General features: G+C 44.9%; 2 protein-coding genes across 7 annotated transcripts in view; both read left to right on the top strand.

The window, feature by feature from the left end:
- The window catches only part of grk5l (G protein-coupled receptor kinase 5 like), a 39,954-nt gene extending 35,578 nt beyond the window's left edge, over window positions 1–4,376 (top strand). Inside the window, exons 14-16 of one of the 3 annotated variants that reach the window (XM_061817701.1) lie at window positions 313–450; window positions 639–770; window positions 865–4,376. In XM_061817701.1, the coding sequence (XP_061673685.1) occupies window positions 313–450; window positions 639–770; window positions 865–948 (354 nt within the window). In that variant the 3' untranslated portion in view covers window positions 949–4,376. The remainder of the gene's footprint in view (window positions 1–312; window positions 451–638; window positions 771–864) is intronic. The other 2 variants (XM_061817703.1, XM_061817704.1) reach the window with 2 other exon arrangements.
- A 5,618-nt stretch (window positions 4,377–9,994) lies between these two features.
- Window positions 9,995–12,711, top strand: star (steroidogenic acute regulatory protein). Of its 4 annotated transcripts, none has more exons than XM_061817229.1 (7): window positions 9,995–10,143; window positions 10,315–10,368; window positions 10,524–10,654; window positions 10,852–11,010; window positions 11,092–11,276; window positions 11,349–11,442; window positions 11,539–12,711. In XM_061817229.1, exons 1-7 carry the CDS (start codon window positions 10,080–10,082, stop codon window positions 11,656–11,658), a joined length of 807 nt encoding a protein of 268 aa, XP_061673213.1. In that variant the 5' UTR covers window positions 9,995–10,079; the 3' UTR covers window positions 11,659–12,711. The 4 variants fall into 4 exon arrangements, with proteins under 4 accessions (XP_061673213.1, XP_061673217.1, XP_061673215.1 ...); XM_061817233.1 differs by having other exon boundaries at window positions 10,261–10,368; XM_061817231.1 differs by having other exon boundaries at window positions 10,005–10,143; window positions 10,272–10,368.
- Window positions 12,712–13,262: the final 551 nt, after the last annotated feature.

Here is a 13,262-nt window from a genome sequence, read left to right as displayed (position 1 = left end):
GTCTGCTACTAACGTCACTTCCTGCTTCTTCTCCAAAACAAATCCCTCGGGAAGATTTTCATGGCGGGAGTTACAAAAAGCCATATACGTCAAAATCATGTTTTGTGGTGAAAAAAACGGATGGGTCCATACCGGCTGACGTTTTTTCATGAATAACATACTAAAAATCATGCATTTCATGACAGTGGACCTTTAAAGTGTGAATGAGGGGTGAAATATTTTTTTTCCCATTTTTTATATGTGCTCTACTTTGCGAATTTTTATCAAAATACATTCGCTCTCACGCTTTTCTCTTCCGTTGTCCTCCCGCAGCCTCGGGCGGTCTACTGTAAGGATGTGTTGGACATCGAGCAGTTCTCCACTGTCAAGGGAGTCAATTTGGACCAAACTGACAACGACTTCTACTCCAAATTTGCGACAGGCAGTGTTTCCATCCCGTGGCAGAATGAGGTAACCATGTGCGCCTTGACAGACAATTTAAAAAAAAAAAAAAACTTTTGTGCGGTTCGTATAACTTCAGGGAAGAATTCTTTCAGTCGAGATTGATTTATTTTGTCTTTTGCTCTGTCTGACTCTTTTCATCAAGAACGGAGCATTGCGATGTTTTTAAAAGGCCTGAAGTGTCCTCTCTTCTCCAGATGATAGAAACGGAGTGTTTCAGAGACCTGAACGTGTTCGGCCCCCAAGGGACGAGACCTCCGGACCTAGACTGGAGTCAACCTCCGGAGCCTCCCAGACGCAGCCTGCTGGACAGGATCTTCAGGAGGCACGTACGTAGACGCAACGGCTCGTGCGTTTGGTGATGCTAATGACAATTGTAACGCAAAACCTTTCTTTGCTTTTACTTTTTATTTTTTTTTGCAGCACCCAGAGGTGTCTATCTCTCACAGCCGTGTGCAGTCTTCCAGCGTAAACTCTGTGGACTCAATGTCCAACTCTGCCCCCTAGTGGTGCAGTGACACGCACACAAAGGGAAAGAAGCCCCGAGGGTTTACCCGCTGCTAATTAGTCCATAGCTGGGTCGTGAGACTGCCTGTCTAAAGTCTCGTGGGTCAGCCCATTAAAGGGGGATTGACCAGGCCCGGATACTTGGGCCCTTTTTTTAGTGAGATGGTCAGAGCCATTTTGAAATATTTGGACGAACCCTCTTACCCTCAGGATCGATGGACGACAGAACAGATTCACTTGTGTTGCTCAAAGAGTTCAGAGGAGAGAAACTAAGCTATTTTTTTTTCAGGGGATCCATTGTATCATAAAGACCCACGGCAAGGAATTGAAAAGTGGGTCCTCCCGTGTGATGTTTTTCTTTTTCCAGAAATACTGTAGTCTTTTACTTCCTGGCCTGTACCAATAGCTAGCTAGCCATCTATGTATAGCGTCACCAACCCGTATATCACTGATATTACCTTCTCAGTATTTCCCGCCTGTCTTACCTCACATCAGTCCTTAACATTCAGAAACGACGGCCTCGTCCGCGACGTCAGCTCCGAATAAGCTTCGCCTGGTCTCCGCTCGGGCCAAAGATAGATCGGCTGCGTGATTTTGATGACATTTACAATCACGTGAGACTTGTTTTTGGGCTGTTTGATAAGTATAATACACACCCTCTTCATATGTGAGCCTACAGGCGTATCACATACAGTGAAGAAATAAGTGTTTGAACACCCTGCTGTATTGCGAGTTCTCCAACTTAGAAATCGTGGAGGGGTCTGAAATTTTCATCGTAGGTGCATGTCCACTGTGAGAGAGATCATCTAAAAAGAAAAATCCAGAAATCACAATGTATGATTTTTCAATGATTTATTTGTGTGATACAGCTGCAAATAAGTATTAGAACACCTGAGGAAACCAGTGTTAATATTTGGTACAGTAGCATTTGTTGGCTATTACAGAACATTTCCTGTAGTTGTTCACCAGGTTTGCACACACCGCAAGAGGGATTTTGGCCCACTCCTCCACACAGATCTTCTCTTGATCAGACAGGTTTCTGGGCTGTCTCTGAGAAACACAGAGTTTCAACTCCCTCCAAAGATTTTCTATTGGGTTTATGTCTGGAGACTGGCTAAGCCACGCCACAACCTTGATATGCTTCTTACAGAGCCACTCCTTGGTTTTCTTGGCTGTATGCTTCGGGTCATTGTCATGTTGAAAGACCCAGCCACGACCCATCTTCAATGCCTTGACTGAGGGAAAGAGGTTGTTTCCCAAAATCTCACAATACATGGCCGCGGTCATCCTCTCCTTAATACAGTGCAGTCGTCCTGTCCCATGTACAGAAAAGCAGCCCCAAAGCATGATGCTACCACCCCCATGCTTCACAGTAGGGATGGTGTTCTTGGGATGGAACACATCATTCGTCTTCCTCCAAATACGGTTCCTGGAATTATGACCAAAAAGTTCTATTTTGGTCTCATCTGACCACAAAACTTTCTCCCATGACTCCTCTGTATCATCCAAATGGTCATTGACAAACTTAAGACGGGCCTTGACATGTGCTGGTGTAAAAAGGGGAACCGTCCGTGCCATGCATGATTTCAAACCATGACGTCTTAGTGTATTACCAACAGTCACCTTGGAAACGGTGGTCCCAGCTCTTTTCAGGTCATTGACCAAGTCTGTCGTGTAGTCCTCGGCTGATTCCTCACCTTTCTATGGGTCATTGAGACTCCACGAGATGATATCTTGCATGGGGCTCCATTCCGATCGAGATTGACCGTCATCTTCAGTTTCTTCCATTTTCTAATGATTGCTCCATCAGTGGACCTTTTTTCACCGAGCTTCTTGGCAATTTCTCCGTAGCCTTTTCCAGCCGTGGGGAGTTTTACAATTTTGTCTCTGGTGTCCTTGGACAGGTCTTTGGTCTTGGCCATGTTACAAGTTAGAGTCTTAGTGATTGTATGGGGTGGACAGGTGTCCTTTTGCAGCAAACGATGTCACACAGGTGCATCTGATTCAGAGTAATACATGAAGCAGAGGTCGACTTTTAAAGACGGACTAACAGGTCTTTGAGAGTCTGAATTCTAGCTGATAGACAAGTGTTCAAATACTTAATTGGAGCTGTATGACACAAATAAATCGTTAAAAAAATCATACATTGTGATTTCTGGATTTTTCTTTGTAGATGATCTCTCTCACAGTGGACATGCACCACCGATGAAAATTTCAGACCCCTCCATGATTTCTAAGTGGGAGAACTTGCACTATAGCAGGGTGTTCAAATACTTATTTTCTTCACTGTGGCTTGCACCCCGAGAATCGCGCTTGCATGGACGAGTTGTACGTATCCCTGTCCTGCTTCTGCATACCTCATTCCGCCGGTGTTCATGTATACCACACGTGCATCTCCCTCAGTTTACAGCGTCGCTTTCGAGTTGACATTTTCAACAAGAATGAATAAACTGTACAGGATCAGAACTGTTGAGGAACACACGCACTCAGCCTGACGTATAGAAGTTGCACATTTTAAAACAATGTCATGCTGTTTTGTTTTGTTTTTTTCTGCCACCAAAATGAAAAATGTTTTACCTCTGACGGCACATGATTGCATTAGTAATCCCATGCAATGCATCTTTTCTACAGTTTAGTTACAGCATCTGAAATTTTAAGTGTTCTTGTTCCCTTTATGCCTTTTACATTTCAATATTACTGCCTCACTACTCATGTACCGTTTCTTTTTTTGTTTTGTTTTTGTATTTTTCTCCTTTACGTGATCAAATGGCCTCATCTTGTCCGAAGGCTCTTCATCTTGTTATATTTCCGAGACCCAATGAGGATATTAACTATGAATGGTTGATCTTATCCTGGTTTTATTTATCTGGTCCACTTCGTTAATGTCTGGAAGAGGAAGACGCCGGAAGAAAGCGGAATATAACACAAGGATCAAGTGGCCTTCCCGCAGCAGCACAGCTAATTAAAAAAGACGGGCATCACCGCGTCTTCCTGTTTTTAATGAGGTTATTTTTGCATTTGGGGAGATCTGGTAACTAATTTCATTCACCCATCTCGCAAGTCTGCCCGACTCCCGATAGAAGAAAAACAAAAAGAAAAATGTCCGAATGAGACCGAAGTGCCTCGTTGTTTGCGTGAGCACCCGGACGATGCCCACGCAGACGACATCAGCACTCGGGAGTTGTCTGGCGTGCTCGCGAATCCGCCGGAGGAGAGCAAGTTGAAGCTGGGGCGGTGCCGGGTGCATGTGAAACCCAAACCCGCTGCGTCTTTCAAGTCCCAATAAACTTTGTGCTTTAGTTTGAGTACCCCGCAGTTTGCTCGTCTCTTTTTTCAATCTGCGTACTTGAAAATTCTCAACTGGGGCTTGGACGTCTTTCTGTGACTGACTCTCTCTCTGACTCTCTAATGCCGGTTCCGGACATCCCGTCCGACACCGAGGAAATACCGATACCAATAGCAAAAACAGAGCGGTACTGATCAAGTGTCAGGTATTGTCTGACCTTTGACATCTCGTGATGTCAAAATGTGAACAGCATGACTCAGAGGAGTGATTAAAGCAAAGCAAATTTATTTGTATAGTACATTTCAAATAGAAGGTAACTCAATGTGCTTTACATGATAAAAAAAGAACATTCAAATACATATCCACCTTCCTTAGCCGCTTATCCTCACAAGGGTCGCAGAGAGTGCTGGAGCCCATCCGAGCTGTCAACGGGCATCAGGGGGGTTACACCCTGAATTGGTTGCCAGCCAATTGCAGGGCACATAGAGACAAACAACCACACTCATAATCACACCTAGGGACAATTTATCCATCCATCTATTTACTTAACTCCTTATCCTCAGAAGGGTCGCAGAGGGTGCTGGAGCCCATCCTAGCTGTCAACAGGCAGGAGGAAGGGGACACCCTCAACTGGTTGACAGCCAATCGCAGTGCACATGGAGACAAATAGTCACACTCGGAATCACACCTAAGGGCAATTTAGAGTGTCCAATATTAATGTTGCATGTTTTTGGGATGTGGGAGGAAACCGCGGTGCCCGGAGAAAACCCACGCAGGCACGGGGAGAACATGCAAAGTCCACACGGGCGGGGGCCGGGATTGAACCCAGGACCTCAGAACTGCGCGGCCAATGCTTTCCAGCTGATCCACCACGACGCCGCATTCAAATATAAATGAGTAAAAATCATACTTGGGGCTGACCTCCGATTTCTTCCCACATCCCAAAAATATCTACCGTCTTCTTGGACTACTTCTAATCGAACCGGGGCATTTATTACTCATTTGAAAGCTCAAAATATGTTCACCTCTAAAGCTTTTGAATGTGAATATCCCAGAATTTTGGTAGTGTAATATTTGAGTTTTACTTTTTGGGCTAAACTAGTGAAAATGCACACAATATTTTAGTTTATCATCAGAATGTACCCACATGCTCACCTTTTTTGATTTTTTTTCTTTCTGCCTCAGTCTCTTGAATAGAAACGATCATGGCCAAGAGCCACGCGCAAGCAAGTGAATACAGTCTATAAATATAAATACAGTACTGTAAAAATATAGCCTATAAAAGCAAGCACCGCGTTTTGAGGCAAGTGGAGTCGAACAGCTCCTGTGCACAGAAAAGGAAGCAGTGTGGTGCTTTTCAAAAACTTATTATAAGTATTACCGAACACTTCTCAACAATCGAGTTTTTAATTTATCCATCTATTTTCTTAACTGCTTATCCTCACGAGGGTCACGGGGAGTGATGGAGGCTATCCCAGCTGTCAACGGGCAGGAGGCGGTGTACACCCTGAACTGGTTGCCAGCCAATCGTAGGGCACATGGAGACAAACAGCCACACTCACAATCACACCTATGGGCAATTTAGAGTGTCCAATTAAAGTTGCATATTTTTGGGATGTGGGAGGAAACCGGAGTGCTCGAAGAATACCCACACAGGCACCAGGGAGAACATGCAAACTCCACACAGGCGGGTCCATGATCGAACCCTGGACCTCAGAACTGTGAGGCCAACGTTTTCCAACTGATCCACTGTGCCGCCAGTCCCAAATTGTTCTATCTTGACACGTTTTGACATACATAATAAGCGCGAGTGCAAAAGTGACTGATTCTTGTTGGTACAGTGAAGAAAATAAGTATTTGAACACCCTGCTATATTGCAAGTTCTCCCACTTAGAAATCATGGAGGGGTCTGAAATTTTCATCGGTGGTGCATGTCCACTGTGAGAGAGATCATCTACAAAGAAAGATCCAGAAATCGCAATGAAAGATTTTTTTAACGATTTATTTGTGTGATACAGCTGCAAATATGTATTTGAACACCTGAGAAAACCAATGTTAATATTTGGTCGAGTAGACTTTGTTTGCAATTGCCGAGGTCAAACGTTCCCTGTAGTTGTTCACCAGGTTTGCACACACTGCAGGAAGGATTTTGGCCCACTCCTCCACACAGGTCTTCTCTAGATCAGACACGTTTCTGGGCTGTCGCTGAAAAACACGGCATTTCAGCTCCCTCCAAAGAATTTTCTATTGGGTTTAGGTCTAGAGACTGGCTAGGGCACGCCAGAACTTTGATATGCTTCTTACGGAGCCACTCCTTGGTTTTCTTGGCTGTGTGCTTCGGGTCATTGTCATGTTGAAAGACCCACGGCACGACCCATCTTCAATGCCTTGACTGAGGGAAAGAGGTTGTTTCCCAAAATCTCACAATACATGGCCGCGGTCATCCTCTCCTTAATACAGTGCAGTCGTCCTCACCCCCAAAGCATGATGCTACCACCCCCATGCTTCACAGTAGGGATGGTGTTCTTGGGATGGAACTCATCATTCATGTTCCTCCAAATCATGACCAAAAAGTTCCATTTTGGTCTCATCTGACCACAAAACTTTCTCCCATGGCTCCTCTCTATCATCCAAATTGTCATTGTCAGACTTGAGACAGGCCTCGACATGTGCTTGTGATTTCTGGGTTTTTCTTTTTAAATGATCTCTCTCACAGTGGACATGCACCTACGATGAAAATTTCAGACCCTTCCATAATTTGTGGGAGAACTCGCAATGTAGCAGGGTGTTCAAATACTTATTTTCTTCACTGTAGCTTGTTCTTCTTGGCCTTGTACATTGGTTGTACTGTTTGATATGATACAATATCTGTTCACTTGAACAGCTTTGATGAGTTTGAAAATCACCAGCCAGTCCGGAAGTACATCACAGGCGGCGCACGTACTCCATTTGGGACTTGAGCATTTTGACGGACTCACGTCTTCGGAAAGGAGTTTTCAGCTCGGCCGGCGCGAGGCCACAGAGACTGATGGGTAATCCCTACAATCCACTGGGAGGGACGCCAAGTTTTAGGTCACGGGGATTCCAGTATTTCGATGGGACTTAGTACTAGATTCCTGTTTTATTACGCACATCATAGACATCATCATCGGATGACTTGACTTTTGACAACTTTCTGTGCAATGTTGACACTGAGCGTCGGCACGGCGAGCGGACCGTCGAGGCAATATTACTGTTAGATGGGTTTGCTTTGGCTCGGAGGCCCGAACAAGGCTGTCAAAACATGTGAGACGCTTGACAAAACACAGAGCGCCGTTGGACATCCTTTTTTCCGCGCTGGGATTTGCGGAGGCCAAAGCGCAGTCGTAAAGATGACGTCGCTAACGTGAAGTGACTAGACGAGCCCCGCAAAGTTTTGAAGACGACGACTTCGATGCCGCAAAATAAAAACATTCAGGTTTTAGTTTTCATTTTCCAGATATTGAAAGCGGAATCGGAGACAAAACTGAGTAGATAGCAGTCCTCTTTTGGGAGGGGTGGAGATTATCATTTTTAAGTGAGCAAAAGTATTGGAACACAGACTTTGACCAGTTTAAAGTGAAAAAGACTTCTGCCCTTTCCAAAGATGTGCTCCCAAGGTGATTTAAATATATGAATTCTTCCAGATTGATTATCAATATCATATTTTTTGTTCAGTCACATTGTCTTGCCCTCCACAAAAATGTATATTCATATATCCCACAGATGGGCACAGATCGCTCGGTGGGTGTTGTCATTTAAATCTTTCTTGGTTTCTCCTTGCCCATGATAAACATCTTTGTTATTTTGGCATGGCAGCGGAACCGTGGAGCAGCTGGCAGACCGTTGGCGTCACAGTTCTGAGGACCCGGGTTCGATCCCGGCCCCGCCTGTGTGAGTTTGCATGTTCTTGCCGTGCCTGCATGGGTTTTCTCCAGGCACTCCGATTTCCTCCCACATCCCAAAAACATGCAACATTAATATTGGACACTCTAAATTCCCCCTATGTGTGATTGTGGGTGCGACTGTTTGTCTCCATGCCCTGGGATTGGCTGGCAACCAGTTTAGAGTGTCCCCTGCCTCCTGCCTGTTGACAGCTGGGATAGGCTCCAAGACTCCCCGCCTCCCCTGTGAGGATAAGCGGCAAAAGAAAATGGATGGATGGATGGATGGATGGATGGATGGATGGATGGATGGATGGATGGATGGATGGATGGATGGATGGATGGATGGATGGAAGTCAGCGTTTACGGTCAGCGTTTCCATCGCTTTGGTGAAGGTGAATATTGGAAATGAGGTCTTATCAGGCCTTAGACCACGTTTGGCGAGTTCCAGTCTGGTCTTCCCATTCTTCTCGTCACTGAGTCTTGAAGTCTTTGTGCTCATGCACACAACATGCACTCCAGCGCTTTGGTGGTTGTCGCTCATGTCACCAATACTTGTCTTTTCCAATGCAAAATGTACCCGCTATGTTTATGTTACATGTTCCAGGACTACTGTATTACTCAGACAAAAAGTCTCTTTTGAATATCCAACACAGATGTAAACACTTGGAGGAAGAAAACAGCAGAAATGTTTATCTATGGAAGTAAATATGTTCCACAAGGGTTTGAATTTGAAATGCCACAGAAAACAGGATTTGAATTTGAAATGTAACGTGATCACATTTTCAATAGTTGTATTTCAGTGTAACTTTTCACTGTTAATTCAACTGGCTACAATTCGCTGTCTAAAATTCACCTTCTGTGCCACCAGGCAGGATTACTTCAGGTCAGAACCGAACACCCGGCCAATCGCAGTTACGCTTTCTTAGTCACATGACGTCACATGCTAAGAAAGCGTAACTGGATTGGCTGTCTGATTGGTTCTGACCAGAAGTTAACCCTGCCTGGTGGCAGACGATGAATTTCTGTCAGCGAATGTAGCCAGTTGAATTTTACATTTTACATTTTTAAAGTTACACTCAAAAACAACTGTTGAAAATGTGATCACTTTACATTTCAAATTCAAATCCCGGTGGCACATATTTACTTCCACATTAATCTGCCGTTTCACATTTATCTTTTGGTGTCAGGCTCAAATGTTTACATCTACAGAAAAAAAAATAATATGAATTGGCCTCAGCGTTCCAGCGGCGTGTCGATCGAGAGCAAAAAAAAAAAAAAAAAAGGACCTTCTGCAAACTGCCTGACAACAAACAAGTGTGGCCTCACTTCTGATTTTTTTGGTTAGTCATTTTGAGGTGCGTCCCAAGACTTTTGTCCGTGCAGTTTTTCAAGGCAATCAAATGTTAGATAACGCAGATTCTCCAGACCACCCAAACAGAACATCAGGGTTGATGGCCCCCCATCAATTACAAATGTCACGCGGCCCACATGCGCGTGTGGCAACATATCAGTTACAATGAAGGTTAGGCAGAATGGAGCCAAAGCAAGCCGGGACTTCATTTTTATTTTTCCAACCCAAATATTTAAGCAGTTTTAGACCACGTAGCGATGGATCTTTCCGGTCTCGCTCCCGCTGACCTCAGCGAGCAATACGGCGGGCTTTAGGCACTGGACGTTATCTGACAACATGTGAAAGTCAGAGAAAAGCTTGTCATGTACGTGAAGCGACCTTGGCGACACGGTCCTCGGAAGAGGAAGGTGATGTGTGTTTATCTAGGTGGAGATAGCAAGGTGGCCTTGTGGGCGCATCGTGTATATATATACACGGGCCCCCTCGGACGGCCACGGGCAGAATTCAAAGCCGTCGCCACAGCGCTGACATCCAAAACTGTTTCTCCACACCCGCAATCTAGTTTTTGTCGTTCCCGAAGCGAAACGAAATGCTCCCTGCGACTTTCAAACTCTTTGCTGGCATCTCCTACCGACATATGAGGAACATAAGAGGTGAGTGAAATCATAACTCTGCTGTGTAGTGCTTCAAATTGCTCGCGATCTATTTGGGATTGCGCAATATCAGGTAGATTGTCGTAATTTTTTTTGCCTTTTGTCCCCATCACTAATGTTTAAGAAAGAATGCAATTGTGGCTATTCACCATGACCTGGACCGACTTGCAGGTCCAGGCCCGAGTCACTGGATCAGCCAAGTCCGGAGACGAAGTTCCCTCCTCAGTGAGTTATTCATGTTTATCACTCGAACGCACACCTAGGAGAAACCTAATATACTTTATTTGGCCAGAGGGGGCTGACAGGTAAGTGTTTGAGGTAAAAGGTTGAAAGTGTTGGATCTCAAATTTGGAATATTTTGCCCACCTGTTTGCCGGAAGGTTGCCCGATTAGGGAGGAGAGTGGATTCAGTGAGGAGGAAATGTCCTATGTCAAACAAGGTGAAGATGCGCTGAAGACGGCTATCGGAATTCTCAGCGAGCAGGACGGCTGGACTGTGGAAACGGTCGCCGTAAGTGTCAAGACCGCAACCGCTCTGCTGGATGAAGGTTGATTGAATAGATTTTTTTTTTTTAACCTTTTGTGATCATGGGAAATACAGGATTCACTCAGTGTGGTCTGACTGACCGCCAGACTCGCGTGCTGTCCGCCTGGCGATGCTGAACAGAATAATGCAAATAAATAAAGTATGGTTGTCGTGTTCCTCAGCCAAACGGTGACAAAGTCCTGAGTAAGATGTTGCCCGGCGTGGGGAAGGTGTTCAGGCTGGAAGTGCTGTTGGACCAGCATCCGGACAGCCTTTACGGGGAGCTGGTGGGAAACATGGAGCAGATGGGGGAGTGGAACCCAAATGTGAAGCAGGTCAAGGTGGGGCAGCGTCATCTGCACGCAATTAATTTGGTACTCCTGACAGCTAAAGCGAGTTTCCTCAAATGTCACACCCAACAGATTCTTCAAAAGATCGGCAAGGACACGATGGTGACGCACGAGGTCTCAGGAGACACCCCCGGCAATGTAGTGGGGCCTCGGGACTTCGTCAGCGTTCGCTGCGCCAAGCGCCGCGGATCGGCCTGCTTCCTGGCCGGGACGGCCACTCGGCACCCGAACATGCCCGAGCAGAGGGGCGTGGTCCGGTGAGGGACCACTCCGATGAATAAATGAACCTCACGATGAAGCAATGATAAATCGATAACTATGTTGAACAGGGCAGAGAATGGGCCCACCTGTATAGTCCTGAAGCCCAGCAATGAAGACCCCACGAAGACCAAGTTCACCTGGTTACTGAATATAGATTTAAAGGTACACTCTAGTCTTATCTGCGCTTCTTTTTCCATAGCCGTGGACTCCGATCCAGTGTTCAAACCCAAACTCCGGTTTTGTCTTTGTTGCGCGCAGGGCTGGATCCCAAAAACCATCATCAACAAAGTGCTGTCCCAGACGCAGGTGGACTTCGCCAACCACCTCAGGCAAAGGATGGCCACTCAGGTTTCCCTGGAGATGGCCGACGCGTGCTGACACAAGATGGTCTGCGCTGCAGCAAACTCATGCACCGTCAAACATCGCAAACACGCTATGATCAGAGCAGAAAACAACAATTATTAGGCAAAGTAGATGAATATATCGCTTGATTTACACCTGGAAACATGAGCAATCTTACACCTCTTAATAGGCGACCTATCAGTGAGACAACAATCACGTTTCTGATTAACGTTAACAATGTAGAAACTGCACATTGGTAACAACATGGGTATCGTCCATTGCCGTATTTTGAAAATGCAGATTTTATTGCAGCGCTTTATTTATTGATTTTGTGCAGTCGCGTTCAATCAGCCGCCATGTGAATAAAAGATTTCTATGCTATTGATATTTATGATCGTATACGAAACAGCACCGAGGTGCTACTTATCCTATTTTCTCCTGATGCACTAGAACTCAAAGAAATGCAAAAAGAACACTTTGTGTGTATTCTTGCCCGACCCTGCAGTAGAATTGAAATGATTGTCAGCTTTATGGGGAGCATACGTAACCGAGCACAGTAAAACACACATGCCGACGTTCTTCGCTGACAGCTTGCCAGAGAGCTGGGGCGCTCGGTCCGTCTTACGGGCGCACGGATGCCAGCAGCACATTTCCTCACAAGTAACAATGGATTTTTTTTTTTTTTTTTTTTTAAATCTCTTAAAGGAAATCAGTTTCGTGGCCACTTGTGTAACATTTCCGCTTTTTGTGGTGAGCCACTTCGTCCAAAATATCTGCACTGAGGAGAGTCTTCTCCCCGCTGGAGCACAAACTGACTAAAGTTTCACCCGAAACCGCATTCTTCAGCACCACTCTCGCCATCAACGTGAGCAACCACCCATTCACATAGTTGTGCCCGAGTGGTTACGGGTTCGAATCTTGGAATTTGCATGTGCTCCCGGCGCCTGCGTTGCCCATGGGTCGAGTGTGAATATTAATCAGAGTTGAACATGCTTGGTTGGTATCGCTCGTTTTATGTGCTATTATTTGGCATTTGGTAGTACCGCAACTACAAATAATACAAATAAAGCTTTACGTCTTGTCATTGAACGGCCCTGAGTCTTATTTTATTATTTTCAATGGATCTTTTTAATCAGAATTCCTTAAAATAAAAGTTTTACAATCCTCATTATAATATTTTGTCATCCCCTCACCAGAAATATCAGGATCTGTTCAGATGTTTTGCCTTTTGCAGTTTTGCAGTAATCTAACTGAATAATTTTGAAAGTCATTGAAGTGCTTATATTGTTCATATGCAAATAAACTTAGCATGCCTTTAAACAATTGTGGTGAACTTTTGTTATATCCTATACATATGTTCTCATATGTTGTTTGCTATATTTCCACTTTCCTGCATGCTATATGCAATTTCTGTTATAAATGTACTTTGTGTTTATTAGATAGAATCATACCTGTCAATTCGTATGGTTTAGCCATAGTTCATACGGATTTTGTGGTGAATCGTATACGGAAACGGCCGTACATCACAAATCATACGGATTCTGAAAATTTCCAAGCCAAAGGGTCAGCATTTAGAGTTGGTAAAGAAAGTTGCACATGAATACAATTCTGAACACAGTAATGCCACTAAATAGACTTTG

This window comes from Syngnathoides biaculeatus, chromosome 4, assembly GCF_019802595.1.
Source record: "Syngnathoides biaculeatus isolate LvHL_M chromosome 4, ASM1980259v1, whole genome shotgun sequence".
NCBI lineage: Eukaryota > Metazoa > Chordata > Actinopteri > Syngnathiformes > Syngnathidae > Syngnathoides > Syngnathoides biaculeatus.
The sequence above is the reverse complement of the archived record's forward strand: the minus strand, read 5'-3'. Positions and strand labels throughout refer to the sequence as shown.